The 20,382-nt window shown below is 42.1% G+C and overlaps 1 protein-coding gene across 4 annotated transcripts in view; it reads right to left on the reverse strand.

The window, feature by feature from the left end:
• Window positions 1-20,382, reverse strand: part of rapgef2b (Rap guanine nucleotide exchange factor 2b) — a 102,333-nt gene that overhangs the window by 23,458 nt on the left and 58,493 nt on the right. For all 4 annotated transcript variants that reach the window (XM_084009728.1, XM_084009727.1, XM_084009726.1 and 1 more), the window contains exon 7: window positions 2,947-3,078. In XM_084009728.1, coding sequence (XP_083865854.1) covers window positions 2,947-3,078 — 132 coding nt within the window. The remainder of the gene's footprint in view (window positions 1-2,946; window positions 3,079-20,382) is intronic.

Consider the following 20,382-nt stretch of genomic DNA (forward strand, 5'->3'; position numbering starts at 1 on the left):
GTCGGCAAGCTCATCGCACACATATTAGGGAACAAACATAAATCAGCAAGAGAAGTGAGGACGCATATTCCTTTGCCGATGTCACAGTGCCTTCATTTGACACGCCGCATGGATATCGGTTGTTAAAAGAGAGCCGTATTTAAATACAGGTTGCCTGTGTGCTTTGTATCTGTGCACGGGCTCGTTGTCGCGTCATCTACGCATCAGAAATCCATTAATGTGCAGTAAGTATTACAAGTCAGTGGGCAAGTCAGGTGTTGTTAATATTTCATCAGGGCTATTCTTGGATCAATGCTTTCAAAGTTCTTCTGAAGGAGCAATTTCATGATTTATTCAGACGCAAAACAGTCCGCCATGTTGCCGGTGACGTGAGAGTGATGCGGCAGCAGTGGTTAAACTATTCAATGCTTCCCATCGACAATCTGCATCCCCCGTCTGCTCAGCAACTCTTATGTTTAAATCCATCAGCATATTTCTTTGTATCAACGGCTCCCTGTGGTCTCAAGTGTAAACAACCAGACCTCCCCTGATCCGTTTACTCAGAAAAGACCCCCAGTGAGACCACAAACATCGCTCACCATCCACCAGCCACATTATTAATACTGAAACCTGTAGGGGGCCAACAAAGGGCTGCTGCATAAAGCAGTGTGGGGAGTCATGCCGGGTACCCCAGGACAGCAAGATGAGTTTTAATCCGTTTCCAGGTGTGAGTGGTCTAAAAGTCAGGGAGGGATGCTTGTGAGCTGAAGGCTAAAAAAAAACACACAAAAAAGCCAAAGACAATCTATCTCCTGAGTTTAACAACTGCTATAAGTAGCAACCCCAAGCAGTCTTATCATAAATCTCGGGGCTAGGAGATTATTCACAGGAGAGGAGAATGAAAAATAAAATGATATATCTCTAGAATATGTTGAAAACTAAACTTCTTTGAAATGTATACTTTTTACAATCCAAAGACAAAGAATAACTAGTTTTCAGGCAAGTTAGTTATAGCAAATATTGATGAACTGAGCCAAAATGTACATCTTTAAGTTGCTTGTTTGGTTTAACTACCGGTCCAAAACCACAAAATATTCAGGTCGCTAAGATACAAGATGAAAAACAGCAATTCCTCCAATGTGATATTGTGGCACCACACCAGTGACTTTTGGTGCATCCTTTTCTATCATGTGACAACTTATTTCAGTTTAAGACAGTAGTTACATGGGGGCTGTGGAGAAAAGAGTGCAGACCAAAGAGCTCGCATACTAATCCTCCTATAGGTTAAAGAGATGTAGCACAAGCGAGCATCTAAGTAAATCACCAGTGAGCCGGGCAGAGAAGGCTGATCACATGTGACAAGAGAGAGAGAAGGATAAAGACATAGCAACTTTAGGAGTTGTAGCAGTATATATATATATATATATATATATATATATATAGCACCCTGAGACGGAGCGGCTGCAGGTAGATTAAGAGCTGTTAAGAGTTTCAGCAAAGGAGGGTGTCGAGCCTGAAGGAGAAGACAGAGGACAGTGTGTTTCACAGACAGACACAGAGAGAGAGAGAGAGAGAGAGAGAGAGAGAGAGAGAGAGAGAGAGAGAGAGAGAGAGCTATGAAGGGACAGAGCCAGCAGATGGCTGTAAAAGCAGGATCACAGACTGGAGACAGGAGAGCCTGTTCAACCTGCTCCAGCCAGCCACAGCTTGGCCAAACAAACACGCGGTACACGTCTTCACCGTAACACGCCCCTGCAGGGGCGAGCACGCAATATGAAGCTGCATTCAAACAACCTGCGCACACAAACGCAAGCCAAGAAGAGGTCCAAACAGAACAACCATTCTGAGTCACAAGCACACTTACAAACCAATCGGCTCACAGCAGGTGACATTATTAGGGGCCAATAGGGTGGGTGCTCTGCGTTAAGAGGATTAGTTGCAGGGTTTTGGGGCACGTCCACAGTCACGAGATGTGTGTGTGTGTATGTGTATGTGTATGCGTGTGTGTGTGTTGAGCTGAATCGTGTTGTATTTACCGCCGGGGGGTAAGGTTGCTGGGAAGGATTTGAATTTTCTTTCTTCTCTTTCGTCAGCATTCCTTACTTAGTACCTTATTCACACATATGCACGTCTACTGTTGCTCTCTGTAACATTGCAGCATAAAAACAGCTCATAAAGCTCCTTAACACATGAGATTGCGCGTCACAGCTCCCTGGGAGTTCTGTACTTCTGCTTTGAGGCGATGAGAGGCAGCGCTGGAGTCTGGATGTAGGCTGGCCCACCTGCTCGCAGTCACCCGCCTGTCTGTCCGTCTCCCATTGAGCTGGGACGGTGTCCTATTAGTGTCTCATAGTCTGCCAAGTCTTTAGATTCTTCCCCAAATATTCTTGTCCTGCTTAATGAGACTAACCTGCGGTCCCAGAAGTATGCTTGTCATTTCACCGAGGAGAGTCTAGGTTTTAGATCAACCTACTTACTTAATTTATCCACACAGCCTGGGATATAACCATTAGCTGACAGTGTATTTTATACTGTACACTAAAAAGTAAGCTAACAAAAACACATCCCATCCTCAAAGAAAGTTTGGCTTTGTTTCTGCAATTTAGATGAGCAGATTGATTCCACTGTCATGTCTGTGAAAAGTAAATATAAAGTTAACACAAAGACTGGAAATTGCTCAATCAAAAAAGGTAACAAATCTAATTCTAAAATTAAAAAAAATAATAATGAATCCATACCAAAAAAAAAAAAAAACGTAAAAATGAGAAGTTCCATCTAAGCTAATCTTCTGATATTCGCTTCATATTTACTGTACAGACATGAGAGTGGCTTCGACCTTTTCAACCAAAGCAAAGAAAATGAGTCAACCCTAGTGTGATGACTTCATGGCTCTGTCTATCACACCTACTGAACTTCCAGGGGGGGGGTCCGAGCTGGGGGTCCAGCGCCAATGGGTGGCGTCCTTACCTGATAAATGTCTGACAGGCTGCTGCTTCCAGAGTCGCTGGTGATACTACATCCTGAGTGGCTGGAGGAGACGTGGGTCACCTGTGGGTGCAAGCTGTCGGCCAGGTGAAGTCTGCTGAAGTCTGCGGGGAGCTGCACATACACACACACACATACACACAAACACACACACAACATACACACAGATGGTCAGTATGCGCCACCACTGGTCACTCACGCTAACGCTCTTCTCCTGGCTTCGAGTCAAGTGGCAGCACGCTTAGCGGCTTCAGATAGATTGAAGATCCACAGGGATATTTATTTGGTTGATATTTTATGAGTTTACAGTGGACACAGAGTCATTTTGATGAACTGAAAAGTTGTAAGAAAACACATTTTAAATGACTACAAAACATATTGCCCTTTTAATTTTAATTGGAAAGTCGCCTAAATCACTCTTCTATTCATGTTTTTATCTCACAGCTGTTATTATCCAACATTAAGACAAAAAGTAATTAATTGGCCCCACTGCAAACGTTCAATTCTACACATGTATTATCAAGGCAAAGTAAAAAGGCAGTATCAAGTTCAACAAACAACATAGTCGTCTTGCCTTCACCGTCCCTCTTTGTGTCAGTTTAAGAGCATACTAACTAAACCTGCTGTCCATTTCTCAAGTCTACCGGGTCTCAGGAATCTCTGTCTCATTGTCTAAGTGACAAACTAACTGTTCAACCGACATATTAAAAAGGGCTGCAACACTTATGCAGCTCTTGATAATTAGCGGTTAGACGTTAGCTGCGCTGGAACTTCCTTTTTTTTTTTGATGAGCAGAGTAAACCAAGAAGAAGTTCTTCATACATAAAGGGAATACCCTAATTAACTCATGCAACTCGCATAACCTAATGAACACCAGACAGTAATGGGGGAATCCCTCTGAGTAATTTACACCATATAAACTAACAGAAAGCCGCGTTGAAAATGCATTGCAAATGAGCCAACCCACTTTAGATGACCCCGAAATGTAAAATACAGCAGGAACACCCAGCTGACGGTTTAACACACAGATGATTAAAACAAAAACAAGTACAGCAGTTAATACTGCAACAGTGTTTGGGGTGGATATTAACAACATGCTGTACTGTTATTATATGGTATTAGAGCTCAAAACAAATACTTTTCCAGCAAAAAAAACAAACAGACTTTGTTTTATTTAGGGCTTTTAACTTTCCTGTGATTATAAATTGAATACTTGGGGGATTAGACGTTATAAAACAAGGCCTATGAGGACTTTTTTACACTATTTTAGGACATTTTATAGACAAAACATTTACCAATTAACTGAAAAAGCGATCAGCGATTATTCTATCATCTAAATACATCAACAATTTCAAACAGCTATCTACAGTTAAAAAATGATATAATGAATGATGAATCAGAACCTTTCAATCTGTAAATATTAAGGTTTACATAATATTTGACATTACATACTATATATTATTTTAGATGTGCACATTATATAGTGATTTCAAATTAAATCATAGTCACATTATATCTGGCTAGAAAGCCACAGGGGTGAATTATGAATTTAATGAAACTGCATGAACTGGTTCATGGATTCTATAACGTAAATATTTGATGGCCATATGTTTTATTTACCAATATATATTTGATACTCAGCAGGGAAACCGCTCTGAGCCACTTTAACTTCCACTTCTGGCTGTGGAAGATCATCAATATTAAAGTGTTACAACTAAAATTCAAATATGACTGATTTAACTAGGTTGCTTAATTCATTACATGTTATCGGAGTTCAATCTAAACATCCAGTAGGTACAAAGTTTAACAGTCTTTTTAGATGCTGTATGATTTCAGCTGAGGATAGTAAACAAGATTTGGAATTTTATTTATGCATTTTAAATGCGTCTTCGACAGTAAAAATGTTTGACCCAGCTTTGATACGTGCTTGTAAATAAAGGCCAGACTATGATGGAAAATCAAAGAAAAAGAAAACCACTTTGCTGCTATAAATCCTGACGTAGGTGTGACATTGAACAGATTGCACAGGCACTAGCCAGGCTTTCAGCTCTTCTCATCGGAGCTGTAGAAGGTAAAATGGTCTCTGAAGAACAGCCTGGGTGTCATCTGACTCCACATGGACTTCAGGCTGTAAATAACGACACGGTCTCAGATAGTTTTTGGAAATCTGCCTCAACAGCAGCAAAAGCTATGAAGTCTCATTCAGTTGACAAACAGAACAGATTGGACAGATATGCATCTTGGGAGGTTCATTTGCAAGTAAATGGGATGGAGCCGTCGTTTGCTCTTGGACGTACTCCGAGAAAACGTCACCGCATCGGAAGCACTCTCCGGTAAATGAAGGAGTTTTGGAAATGGGAGGGAAAGTGTTGTTTTGCTGGCAGAATTATTACTGTGGAATATTGGAAAACTAGTTTGGACTTATCAATATTCATGATCCAACCATTGCGAAAGAGACACGATAAAACGGAAGCGCTTGGAGGTAGCGACTAGGCCTTTCTGAGTGGCTTGCTAGGGTGAAATTAGAAAATAAAGCATATCCATTCACAAAGCGCCTTTATATGTCAGTGAGACGAGACTGAGAGCCAGACAGAGCAGCTCCTGTGGCGCTGAGGTGTGATGCGACTACACTGTGTCAAAGATTGCCATCACGTTTAATTATCTGGCTGGCTGCACTAACCAAAATGGTCGACCGGAGGGCCCAGTCATTCACTAACCCCCCTCAGGCTAATATTTCCCATCCCCTCATCTGGTCGACTTCACTCTGAACGCCTCCAGCTGACGGCCACGTTGTTATTATTACTGGCTGGGCATTATTGTGTCGCGTGATAGATCTCTTTGTCTGTTTGTAACTGCAGTGACAAAGCCTCATCACATTTCCTCCCGATGACTTTTCGGGAACAAAATGGATTATGGTGCAGTTTATCACTCTCATGTAATGCAGAGCTCAGAAGTGGAGTTATGTTGGGGTGAACTATGACCATTTCTATGTATTATCTCTCAAAAGCGTGTTGTGGCTTTGAGGCTTCAACTTTATTTGAACTTCAAACTTCACTTATCCCCAGCTTTATCCTTTAAGAATGTAGAATAATACCGGGCTGTGATGCCACTACACTGGGTCAAACGAAGAAAAATAAAAGACTTATGATTATGGAGATAAAAACAATACAGCCCAATAGGAATTGAAGCAACCCTCAATTTCAATTAAATGCCTAAATGATTAACATATTCTAAACAGTTTGGTTGCACAGTCTAAGAATGGAAGTGCACCGAGGGTAAATTCATTCAATATTGTCATTATTGAGAGTACAACACCGGTCATGTGCAGTTTGTCGATATGGCCTTCAAACCAGCCACTGGAGTGGTTTATGTCAATAATAATAACCCCACTGGTTTCCACAACCAGCCAGAAAGCCCCACCTCCTCCTAACAAACGCCCATTAACTGAACGCCCCGCCCCCTGGAAAGGGGGAGAGATAAAGGGACGGCAGGAAAAAGGGATAAAGGGAGAGGATAATAAACACTTAATCCTTTCTCTCCACTCATTTAGGTCATCTGTCTGTCGGCCAATAAGCCAGCGTCTATTCAGTCTATAAGGATGTGGTGCATTGACCCCTTCAGCCCAATGGCATGCAAGACACTGGGCCAAGATGGATGCCAACACAACACTAATCATTCATACTCATTATGCTTTTCCAATCACTGGCATGACGATACGACAATACAAGTACAGTGTGCCGTTAACTCCAATCAATCTGCAGATTCTGTACAAGCACACTATTGTGTCAATATATTAGTGACATTCTCACGCAATCAACCGCGGCATGGAATCCTGATCATTCCCCTACCTTGTATCAGCCTCTGCACTCCTTTGCTCCGAAACCAGTGGCTCGCTCGCAAACAAATGAAGTGAGCTCTGCAGGACCGCGAGCCGAAGATACGTACAATCAGCTGTCACAGGAGGATTAAGCATCACTCTAATGCTCGAGCCACAACACTCTGCTCTGCCTACATGTGAGCAGATGTGGCGCTCCTTAAATTACACTGTAGACCTAATGACCTAGATTGCTGGGTGGAAGCCCTGGGTGGAAGCGCTGGCTCGCTCTCAATCTATTTATCGCCTTTATGAGCTGGGGGTGAATCTGTGCCACTACACTAGATGCCCAATATTGTGGGTGGCCAAGCTCAGAAATGCAACCCAGCATGGTTTACAAAGCATTAAGGGGTCTCAAAAACACCCTCGTATTCCCTCTGAAGGGAGCAAAACTTAAATTGTTGGTTTAATAGGTTTAAATTATAGAGAAAAGCACAACAACAAAGTGATTTTTCTTTCTGAATTCAAGCAGTTAAAAGGGCCTGAAGCGGCGCTGCTCCTTTCAACGTTTCAAATGTGGTTTTAACTTTGTCTACTTGTTAAAAAATGGAGAGCCGCCAATGTTGGAAGGCTCGGAGACAGCAGGCACATCCCAGAGCTTCCCCTGACCATGGTGGCAGCTTCTCCCTTTCCTGAGCCTCGCGGATCAAGAGATTAAAACCCTTTCGGTGGGGTGTCTGATTAAATGGGCCTGATATGCTCTCTGGGCTTTCTCCTGCCGAGTTATAGCTCCACCAGTCAGCACCACACAAGCCACTAGTCAGACCAGTCAGATAAGGGGTGATGACTACATACAATGAGGAATACAGTCCAGTCACTCCATGTGTCAATTATTGTAAATAAAAGTAAACGTCTCCTAATGAAAGTTGTCGGGTGTTTACACAGTTTCCATATGACTGCCAGTTGTTCACTATTATAAGGATTATGGGTGACAGAATGTCAAGCAAATAAAGAAAAGCATGTTATATTAGTGGTATAGAGAAGAGAATCTGGGTCTTGTCTCCTGTTAGAATTTCTATCTGATTTATTATCCAAGCCCAGCAAGGCTACAACATTTGGACCTGTATATCTTTAGTACCTAGACATTATTTCAACTAAATGTTCAAAGATAAGGAGACAGCATCCATGGCCGAGCAATCGCCAAAAGATTAAGTCATGAACAGCCATAAAAACCTAATAAATCAACATGAATTACACCATGATGATGTAAGTCAATGTGTGCCTTGTTGCAGTAAAGATGAAATGCAGCTATAAGAATGGAAATCACGGGTCTCCAGGGGAAAGATAAGCAATCGGGTAATTACACATAAAGCAGCCAATGGTCATGAACCTGCTATGGTGATGTCATTACTGTAATACGATCTGGTGGCTGTTATTGACTCGAGCCGTGGTGGGTTTCCTGCTGGGCTAAATGGATATTTACACAAGCCTTCATTTGTATGCTAAAAACATAAGAAAACAAAAGTCAAATGAAGGGACAGGGAGAGAAGATAAAGATAAGGGAGACAGGAGTTGTAAATGTATCAATCTAGAGATGTTCCTCCAGAAAGAACAAGACATGTTTCACTGCTTTCTACCCTGTACATGTGTACCAACTCAAGCTGAAAAACAGCCAAAGCTAAGATTATAGCAATCATGATTCTCTGGTTTAATTGGCACTTGCTGGCGTGTCTGCTTGTTTGCCTAACTTGAAGTGCACATGTGTCAGGCTTTTATCGTGTTTTGGCCGTAGAAACTGTTTTATCTTGCCAATAATAATTGTTCAATTAGAATGACTTGACAGAACATGTGCTGTTTTGCCATTCCTTGTTTAAAGAAGGAACCCAACAATACGTTGTTTTAAAGCGTGTGGAGTGGCTACTACTCATGTATGCTAGATTCCTGGAAAACCAGCCCCATCGATGTAAAAAGGTCTATTTCAACGAGGGTGTTGCTCAGATAACACAGCACCAGGAAGACTATAGATTTTTACAGTCGTACATTGAAATGCTACTACTGTTGATATCAAGTTATATTCAGTATGTATACAACTGAGCACCACACTGTATGTCGTCTCTAGAAGCTCATAATACCACAGAGTTGTTAAGAGGAATCGTTACTATCCACTGAGCAGCCTTTGGCTACGTATGGCACATAAAACACATAATGGATGCTATAAAATACATTGCATGTTCTAATATGCAATTATATCGTTAAAGATGTTTTAGGAATTAATCTGATACGCAAATAGCAAAATAGACTCTTGGTGTCTTTCAAGGCCTCCCTGGTGCACAAACTGTGAGGAAGGTGGATGAGATAGATCATCAACAATGACACATCCATGACTATTAGAAGGAATATTAAGTTGATTTTTCGTTCGCCGTCTTGTGCTCTGCGATCCAAGAACAGTCCATCAGAGTGATTTACAGCCCTGTCACACTGTGTGTGTGTGTGTGTGTGTGTGTGTGTGTGTGTGTGTGTGTGTGTGTGTGCGTGTGTGTGTGTGTGTGTGTGTGTGGTCCCGACGTGTGAGTGATACCAGCGGCGCTGACAGCCGATCAATCCGTTTACCGTTCAAGTGCAGATCAGCTGAGGCCTCCGAGCGTCTGCTGGAGCTGCCGGCTGCTTCCAGCACCACGGACAGCGCCGCCAGCTGCAGCGCTGCATGACCCGGTGGCTCAGACGAGTTCAGCTCAAACTTCCTACTTCATAGAATCTCCTCTAATCTTCTAGTCACGTTCTGCTTGAAACTAACTCCTTTTTTTTGCATCACGTAGGCCTACGATAACGTAACCGGGGCTTTAAGAGCTCCTACAGCGGTTAAGAGGTGGTGTTACTGAATTTAGCTTCACCTCTGCACACCTCCCATCAAACCGCCTTGCTTTATTGCTTGTATGGATTTTTTTTTTCGCTTCTTCTCCCCAATGCAAAACACACCTGGCGTGATTAATTTCATAGGCACGTCAGGGACCTGCATTCAAATATTGTCATCTCAGTGCGTCGTAAAACATAATGAGGGCAGAGACGCTGGTCGTTAAACACACACATAAACGCGTTCACAGCTGCATGTGTGCGCAAAAAAAACCCCACTATTATATCTGCACACGCAAGTAGCCGACTGTGAGTCTTTGGCTGATTATTAGCCACAGCTGAGGTTTACAAGTCATCATTTTACGAGAATAAGATGAGAATAAAATAATCAATATAGTGCTTAACATTCAGTGTGCGTGTGTCTGCGCGCTGAGTGACAGCGAGCACATGGCGGCCGTTTCTAGTACAACACACTGACACACATCCGAGCCTCGATAGGGAAATAATCAGCTTCTGGTGAGCCCGCTCGGGTTCCTGTCGCGTCCTTGGCCTGCCCTGCCTTCATTCATCTCGCGGAGGCTCGATAGAAATCCGATGCACATCCATTATACGTCCGGTAATCATATCTAGTGGGTCATAAATGAGGGGGAGAGAGAGAAAAAAAGAAAGAAAGATGGAGAGAAGACGTTGCAACGTCGCACGTCGATAGGCTACTTACCGGGGTTTTATCGTGCTGGCTCGGGACTCCATTGCTGTCTGATGCTGCTAATGGTTTCATAATGAAAAAATGTGCACCGGGCGAAAATCTAACATCCCGGAGACTGCTTCTATGCTACAGCAAAGACCCTCATCTTCCTCCAAGCCGCCTGCCCTCTCCCCTCCCTCGGCTGCACCGTCTCTCTGGAAGGAGGCGGCGGCTTGACAGTTTTTGGGAGTATCCGCTGTTCCTTGGCCTGATTAGACTCTTCAAACCAACACCAGCTTCTGCGTTTATTCCAGCCTCCCCGCTGCTTGCCACAGAAATATCTTAAAACCACAGATGAGGAGGAGGAGGAGGAGGAGGAAGAAGAAGAGAGGGAGGGAAAAAATATCCTTTTATGCAAGCGAAGACGCGCGAGCCTTTTCTCCCCGCGCACTTGACAATCACATCTCGCGCGGCGATAATAAAGCTTAAAAAAAAAAAAAGATCAGAAAAATGGCTGACAACACTTTCACTCACGTTTGCTCCCTCCGCCTTACGTCGCTGTCGCTCTTTCACCCCTCCCTCTCCCGAAAGCAGAGCTACACACAGGCAGGCACGCGCGCACACAAACGACTTTATGCACCATTACATTATTTGAAGACCGAGACGCCTGCAGCCTCCACCGAGGTACTGTACGTTCAACCCAGCGGTTTGTTTGGAACGGGAGCAGGGCGATGTGTGTATGTGTGTCAGGGGTGGAGGAGGGGAGGGGGTGGTGGTGCTGGAGGGGGAGGGGTGTGAGAGGGGTGGAAGGGGGGGTAGCAAGGACCTCCTCCCTGCCAGACAGTGATGCTGTAAGAGCAGCCACTATGGCTGTGCCCCCCTTGAGGGCTTACAACACACTCCCCAGCGTAGATGGCTGGAAAGAGGAGAAGGGCGGATGAGAAAATGAAAGTGAGGAGGAGAGATGAAACGAGATGACACAAAGAGCCAAATGTCAGGAGGAGAGTGGATGCACGGTTGATGAAAATACATTCAAGAAAGGTAGATGGATGAATGATAGCAAGATGAGGGTGATGGAGAGAGGAGCACAGTGCAGGTAATGCCATTATCACGCTCACTTCGGCACAAGACCGCGGCTGGAGCCGGTTGGCATAGTAACGGAGTGAAGGAAAGCCATTTCCTGGGCGGGGAGACAGAAAGGGAGACAGCAGCACTTCCTCTTGAGAGAGCGAGAGTGAGTAAAAGAAGTAGACACACAGACAGAGGGGACAAGAGTATCATCGTTTCTTAGAAGCAGGAAAACAGCAAGAAGATAGAGGAGGGGGGAAAGATATTCAAAATGAACACAGAGACTGGCAGTGATGATGTCACTCTGTCGCTGTCACTCAGCTGGAATAGTCATGGCAACTGGGTGAATACGAGCCCCCTGCACCCACCCAGCCCCCTACACACACCCTCCGGGGCTTTCAGTTGCTGTGGCGACAGAAGCAGCGAGACAAGGCGAAATGGAGGAGGGAGTTGTAGACGCGTGTGTGTGTGTGTGTGTGTGTGTGTGTGTGTGTGTGTGAACAAGAGAAGAGACAGTAGAAGTGGCAATAGACTTCCACTTCACCTTCACTCAGCTGTAGAACAATAAGCAGCAGCGTCACCAACAACCAAACAACACACCTCGCTGCTTTCTGCGAGCAAGAGGGAAACATTATGTGTGTGTATTAACCTATGTGTGTGTGATCAGGTGGCAGGCCAAGCCTCTAGGGACTCTGGATATTGGCTCCATGGAAGGCCATGCATATGAAGTCCTCCCGACAGACTGAGCTTTGAGGACGGCACTATAAATGACAAAAAGACGTCACAAGGAACAATGGAGGGGTATAAATGCCAGACAAGACAACCAACAGCCGAGCTGCTGCAGTTCATAACCACATCGCAAAGTATTCAGCTATTCAGTTCACAACCAAGACACACAAACATACCCGTCTTCATTCAAACTGGACAGCACCTCAAAAAGTTGTTGTCATTTTGTTGTCATGCCATTTTACTGAAATGCCAATCATTTCTTGCCATCCTGTTCCATTATTGTCATTTTCTTGTCATTTTGATGTTTTTGAAAAATAAAAGACCGAATAAGTGAATTCCTTCCAGTATAAAATACAGTATGAAGCCACATATTAAGAAATATGAGCAACAAAAGCATAATTTTAGCAATGAAACTACTAGTACTACTACTTTAATGATTGATTGTTTATTCATTTATTCACTGATCTCAGCTGTTTTTTTCCTCTATTTTTATTTTGTTTTATTGTATTATTGATGACATCACTGTTTTATATATATATTTTACATATATATTTGCCATTAAACAGATTCAACAATCACTCAAAAATCTACCGATAATGAAAATAATATTAAGTTGAAGCTCTACAATATCATACACAAAAAAACAACGCCAAATATGTAAAAAATAAACAAAAAAACTGTACAAACTCACAAATAAGAGCTTATCCAATAACCAATAAAGCATTTGACACATTTGTTGTATGTAGACCATGAAGGCTGGAGCTTTTTTGTTATGTGTATAAGACAGACGATGCCTAGAAAGCAGCATAGTGCTTGCTGGTTTTGGAGCTGCTCCAGTCAGAGTAGCGGGGAGCTGTGTGGGAGGAGGTCGGGGGGAGGGAAGCTGAAGACCCGGTATGACATCACCTCTCCTGCCCCGAGCCATGATGTAATGTATCACAACAACAAAAAAGCTCAGGTGCTTTGCTGTGCAGCCAGGTCATTAACATCGCCAACAATCGCCAGGGGGGAAGAGGACGTGGCATCATTACATCACCACGGCAACGGGGTCACGTCTGGGGAATATCAGAACCTTCCTGCACAACCCCCTTCGTTTAAAGCTTTCGAGGAACAAACAAGCCAATTAATCATTTTTTTACTGACTAATCACAAGCTACATGTAAAAGGGGGAGAGGCAGTGGAGCATCGATCTTAGAGGGTTGTGACAGTGACGTGAAAACCGCCACTTGAGAATAACATTAATGCACTTGTGCTCAATAGAAGCGTGTGCTTAATACATGAGGCGGAAGAGGTGGGCGGTGCCTCATCTACCATTTGTAAACAGTCGGTGAACCCGGCGCGGCTGCAGCTGTTCAGTGCATTTGTAGGATTGGCCATGTGATAGTGTTTGGCCTGCTGATGCGTAGCATTAGAGTCATAAAAACCTCATTACGCTGCTGGATGACACACTTGTGCACCAACACGTGAGACACACACAGACGCACAGGCAAGTGTTTCAAGCGTGATGAAAAGAAACCCTCATCGCATATGGCAAAACCTGCCATCTACCTCTTTTAATTCCTTAATTCAACTCTTTGCAATTAATTGCTGATGATTTGAATTGATATGACATACAGAGCACACAACCAGCAGAGTAAGATGAGATGTTTCTGCATTACAGTGATGACACAGCGGAGATAAAAACAATACGGCAGCATGATAAAGGATGAGAAAAATTCTTCTATCGTTAACTTGATTACATTTATAGTCAGACACATACTCCCAAATGGAATTCATTTCTCACCTGAGTGAGAAAGTTGAGTGAATTGTTCAAATCACTCACACAAATCACACAGTGTTGACAGGAGACAGAGATGATATGAGTAGAAAGTGTTAAATTTAACTCTGGGACACTTTTAGAATTGTTGTTGTTCTCTTTTGTTTTTTTTTTGTTTTTTGTTTTGTTTTTTGATACAGTTGATGAATCCCGTGGAAAGGCCAAATCCAACATAGTCTATTTCTGAGCACCTGCAGAGTACCTGTATTACAGGTTGTGCCCCTGAAGATGGTCTTTAAAAACTGAGCAAACATTTTTAGCAAATGTCTCCCAAGAGTAAATAGCGCCATTGTTAGGGACTATTTTCACCTGCAGATTAATATATACTTGGTGTGCACTGGCACAGTATTTAGAGTATTTATAGTAGCAGGACGATGTAAAAAAAAACCAACAGTGACTAAGTTCAGGATAATAAAGGAGACCCACTGCAATGGTTGCAGCTAAATTATCTGTTCTAATGGACACAGAGGAAAAAGATAAAGAAGATTAGAAACGTACACAAATCTTGTTGGTAGGATCTATTCATTTTTTTCATGGGAATTTGTTTTTGACAATAAGCCAAAATATGTGTTGAGTGTCGCAGGGCCTTCCAACCTTAATATTTTACCACTGCCAATTCTGTGGTGGAACTTTTAACATCTGACAACCCGTTGAAACAACCAGTCACTGTCTTGTTGCAAGTGAAAACAATTAAAATAAAGTATAATAAAAAAACGAAATTATGTATCACCGCCAGACAAAGAAACCTCCTACCTCCCACTTGGGTGAGCAGGTAGTTTCCAGTAACTTGCTCAAAAAGAACAGAACACATGACTTTGCATCGACACACACTGCCTATTATAGGATCAAACTCAACATACTCTGATTTATTGATCACTGTCCATGCTTGTTCACGGAATTTGTTTGCAAGCCAACAGAGGGCCTCACGTAGAGGAAACACAGCGCTCCTGCCTGCCAGCTCGGTGCATTAATCCTTGAAGTCGGTCCCATTACGACGGCTCTAAATAGCATTGTTAGAACGAGAGAGATGATCTAATAAAGAGACTACATTTTCATAGCCGCGGCAGCCCAAGGGATTATTTCATTTATCAAGCCGATGTCACCTGCACACTGCTCCAAAAATAATTTGGCAGAAACGGGCAGCCAGGCGTGTTTAAAAAATGACACTTGTAAGTTCACGGGGGCGAAACATCTGTCGTGGCCCTGCGCCTGCTTCAAAGTGCATTCATCAAACACAAGTGAGTGAAAAGAGAAGCTCTTGGAGAATAAGTGACAAAGTGGGATTGTTGGAAAGTGAGTGAGGAGTTGATCAGAAACTAGAGGTTTCCGGATCAGGTTATACACTCACCGTGGAAGGTTATGAACTGGAAGTCTTTAACTGTGCAATGACTGTGGGGGCATGAAGGAGTGTGTCGGCTACAGGGAGCGAGTTTAACCTTTATGTTTCTCACCTTTTCATATCACAACAGAGGGGAAAGAAATCTGAGCTAACCGTTAACATTTGCAATGACGATGATTGTGCAGTGATGTTTAGCACGTATCATTTTTACCATGTACGGTTCACCTTTATAGTTTTTATAGTTAGTAAGAGTGATAACACTAAACAGAGTTTGCACCTGAATCTGATGGGAATGTCATTCATTTTGAAGGTATCTGGTCAGAAAACAACTATTTGGGAAAGTAACATTTTGATGCGGTGGTGAACCCTAGATGCAAAATGAATCACCAAAGTAATAAGGATTCTTCATGAAGGGGGCGTGATTATCTGTTGCACATTTCATGGCGATCAACCATGGCAATAGATATTATTATAGATATTATTTCACTCAAAACTACAAACATCATACTCACAAATTTCAGGACAAAATCTCACAGCAATCCAGCAGATTCTTCCATTCTGGACCAACACTGTCGTCCACAAAGCCATGACGCTTGCATGGCTAAAAGAAAGCTTTGGCTCGATCTTCTAAAAGGCACTTAATATTGCTCATAGTTTCTGAATGTAAGTGGTCAAATGGAGACAACATGGTGTTATTGTATGATATGTACTCCCTCTCAAAATCCAAACAGGATGAAATCCATCACACAAGAGGCAGTTTCCCTCAGTGAAGCAGGATGAATGCAGTTGCAACACTTTTAGGGCTGGAGCAATCACAAGTCTTTCATACATCATCAACCAATGAGCTTTAAATACGTACCATCCACGAGGGAAACGGGCCAGACCAAAAAGTAAAAGACACGTCTTCATTAAAATCTAACTGTGGTGATCATCACAAACCGTCGTTGTGTAGAGCAGAGAATGATTATGTCCTTGGTGAGGCATTATGTCAGGATGTAAAACTGCTATTATTGTGTAAAAAAAATACAAATGCATCTCTGGATGAGCTGTAATGACCTGTGTGGTTTCTGATGTGTTAATTGAAATAATCCTTTGCAGTTTAACTGTTCATCAAGTGACTTTATGTGAGAAGTTGGCACATCGCAGCCAATATTAGAGTGTTACAGAGGTTTAAATACAACAATCTTGCGTTAATGTTTAATAGTCTCTTTTTTATGTCTGTAAGCCAGACTACTGTTCCAAACTGAACTAAAAACACCAAACCACTATGATCACTTTCATGTTCTCCTCATTCTCAACATCACTACATCTCGGGGGCTGCACCCGACAGGAAGCAAGATAGTTCTACAAATTGAATTTTTTTATTCATACAAACCACATTTCAGCCCCTTACTTTACCAGACAAGCAGTACAATAACCATTATGTACATCTCAAGTATCTCCTGCAGCATCTAGCATTGTCTAACACCACCTCAACGTCGAACAGATCAAAGATTTTGATCATATTTAAGTGACACAAACAACAAAAACAGCTTACTTTGTTTCCCCCTCGCCATGCAGGCTCATTACCATCAAAGGAAATGTCATCTGTCAAGCCTTTTGAAAATACCCAACTTTAAAAAAGGTCTTTGAATGTCAAAACTGACATGAAAAGCAAATCAAATGTCAGTAAGCGTGTTTCTATAACACCGGGTGAGAAACGAGCCACAGCCAGCTGTAAATGAGAAGCTCGCTTTCCTCATTTGCACAAGGCACAATATCAGCTGTGTTCATATCGAATGTGAACGCTCCCAAAAATATCTGTTCCATTTCCGTCAAAGTCAGATATTTGGCTATTAATAACTATGATCACATATTTGGCTTTTGGTGTCTGTGCTGGGAAAGATACGCTCAATTCAACAAAAGAAAGACGCACTACACCTGAAAACAAAAATGCATATTAATAAGATTATATAACATAGTTTTGACCGCCCTTTTCATCAATCATCCTGATCATTTTTGACAATCAACCAAGTCATCTTCACTACATTTACTTGTTCCAAAATAAGGTAAAATCTCTAGAGCTAAAATTATTAATCAATATGTCGAGAGAGAGAAAATTAATTAAACGTATTATATTGATTGATTTGTAGTTTAAGTCACTTCTCAAGCAAAAATGCATGAAATGATTCACTGATTTGAGTTGCTCAAAACCAGAGTAAATTGAATATCTATTGGCTTTGGACTTAATGTCAAATAAAACAAGCAATTTGAATGCATCAACTCTGGTTTCAGGAAGTGATTCTATTTTATGGCATTTTATAGACCAAAATGATTGATTATTCTGACAGATTAATCAATAATGAAATAATAGCATAAGCCCTAAAATGCTTCTCTGAATAATAATAATAATAATAATAATAATAATAATAATAATAATAATAATAATAATAATAATAATAATAAACCCACAAAGATGAAGGAATGCAGGAGGCAAGAAAATTAGGGGGAAAAAAGTGTACAATGAAGCGTTTCTTCTTTCACCGCTGCAGCTCCTATACAATGTCAATTCACAACTGAGGTTTTTGTATCTCCACACAGCTGAAGCAGAGCAGGTTGTCACAAAGGACAGCTCTAAAAATAGGAGCTCGGCTTTTCTGCGGCCGAGAGTGGCAGGTTTGTTCTCTCTGCTCTCTCATTTCTCAGCAGGACTGAACTGCTCGACACCTTGAGCTCTGATCTTTTCAACCTCTCCCTCGCCAACCATTGCAGCTCGGACACAGCAGGACGCGGCGATGAAATGCTGAGATGTGACGTATGCTGCCTCCTGATCCGTCGAGGTTTCTGTGTTTACATGCGGCACAAAAGCATCTTTAAATAGCTGCGTTATGCTCGGGTAAATGTCTTTCAAAGACATCATAATCAAACACTTAGCACATTAAAGGCACCGTCAGTAGATCATCTCCACGTCGAGGCAAGACCCGACAGAACCACACCCACACACCGGGGATAATAATAATCCACAGAGCCGAGACACAGTCAATATCATTATCAAGCACATCAGCAGAGAGGCACAGTGACGGAGATGTGATGCATCTCAATCGGCTAAATTGTAGCCATTATCTCAGTTTACAGGCTCATAAGCTGCACCAGAGTGATGCTTATCATTTGGCTGTCATCACGGTGATGTGATGAAGTCCATTCTCAACCAAGCATGTTCACTGCTCAGATCAAAAACAGGATACTGTGTATGGAAGTGGAAGACAGAGTTTTTTTTGTATCAGGGCTGTCTTTAAAATAATTCATTTTATGTTGATGTTGCGGTAATCCAATTGGTTTCCCTCTTCGACTTCATCAGTTTCAATGCCAGCAAATGCAAGGTATTTATTAAAGGAGTCTACCAGGAGCTACAGATACAACAAATGGGGAACAGACGCAGATAAAAAAAACACCAGCAGGAACACACACACACACACACACACACATAAAACAACATTGTCAATAGATACCGTACCTTATTGCATTCCTGGGAGCCAGGTTAAAGGAGAAAGCCATGAAAAGAAGCAGAGGAGATGAAAGTTATCAAACATGCCACTAGCCAGACGAGGATGTGAGAAATAGCAGGTAAAAGCTTCACAGACATGTTCAAAAATAATGTAGCGTTCTGCACCAAACTGAACAATGATGACTGCATCTAATGTAATGAAAAATCACAAATCTTGCTTTATTCCCAGTGAGAATAAAACACTTCAATTAATGACTGTTCTGGGACTCAGCAGATTCAAAAGCATTTTCAAGGTGGAAATTCAACTTTCTCAGTGTCCTTATAGCCAAGGACAGGTAGGAAGCACAGACACAAGCATTATTATTCAGGCTCGCACACACATCTATCCATTGAGCATGCCTACTGATTACTGAAGAGATCACTTTAACTTCTGAACCTCCTCATTACCCCTGCAGGACATTTTTCACCTCTAAACAGACAATATGACTCCAATTATAAGATGTTAGGGGCAGTGTTTTTAAAAAATATTTTCTAAATTAACTTTGAAACCTTTGGCACCTCAAACACATGAGACAATGGTGGGAAAATGCCTCTTTCTCATTCCTCTAGCAGGCATAGTTACAAACGTACCCTATGTCTACATGAAAAGATAGACATGACATGCTGCTAGATTAAACCACCCCTCTATTATTCAAATCAATTGGCCAGAGAAAAGGCAACTTCAAAGTAAAGAATGCACTTGAACTTAAGTTCACACATCCCAAAATGGCATGCATCAAGGGCATGAGCTGGCTCAATGCAAAATATTATTGATTGAATAGGTCGATTCATTTTTCGGAAATACACAAATTTTATTTCTGTCTGACAGTTAGATGAAAAGATCAATAACTGGAGCCAGTTAGCTTAGTGTAGCAATAAAAGTGGAAACAGGAGGAAACTGGTAGATTGGGCCTGTAAAACCTCTATTCCTGTGGTTAAAAAAAAACAGGATATTAAAAAAGCAAGAAATAACATGTTCATTAGTGAGCTTTAGAGGTGCTGGTCGGCTGTTTCCTCCTGTTTCATGTCTTTATGCTAAAGTATGCTAACCGGCTTCAGGCTGCAGCCTTCACATTGAAGACGGATATGAATGTGGTTTTAATCCGCTCGTCGGCAAGCACATCCCAAATTGCCAAACGATTCGTTTTAAGTACACAACTTTAAATTGCAAATGTGATACCAAGGCAATTACTTCCTCAGCCCTAATCATGGGTAAGTTAAGATACGGTGGGTGTGAAGTCGATGTGAAGGGAAGCTCTGCTATAACCAACCACATACATTCACATCCACATGGAAACTAACAACCTTTGCATACATTCATTACAATTACATCATCTCAGAGTCGTTCATACAGATGTCGGAACTAACAGTATATATTTAAGAGCTCTCAAACATAAATAGTCAAGAGAAACTGACTAGTCATATCTGCAATACCTTCCCTTCCAAATATACCTTAAGGCAATTAAAAAGTAGTCAGAAGATGAGTGAGCAATGTCACGGAAGGACACTCCAACAGAGCGCAAGGTTGCTGATGGACACATTGGGTTTCACAGGAATTAAACCTTGACCTTTTGATTACACGGCCGCCTCGCTT

The sequence above is a fragment of the Eutrigla gurnardus genome, assembly GCF_963514095.1.
Source record: "Eutrigla gurnardus genome assembly, chromosome: 5".
Classification (NCBI taxonomy): Eukaryota; Metazoa; Chordata; class Actinopteri; order Perciformes; family Triglidae; genus Eutrigla; species Eutrigla gurnardus.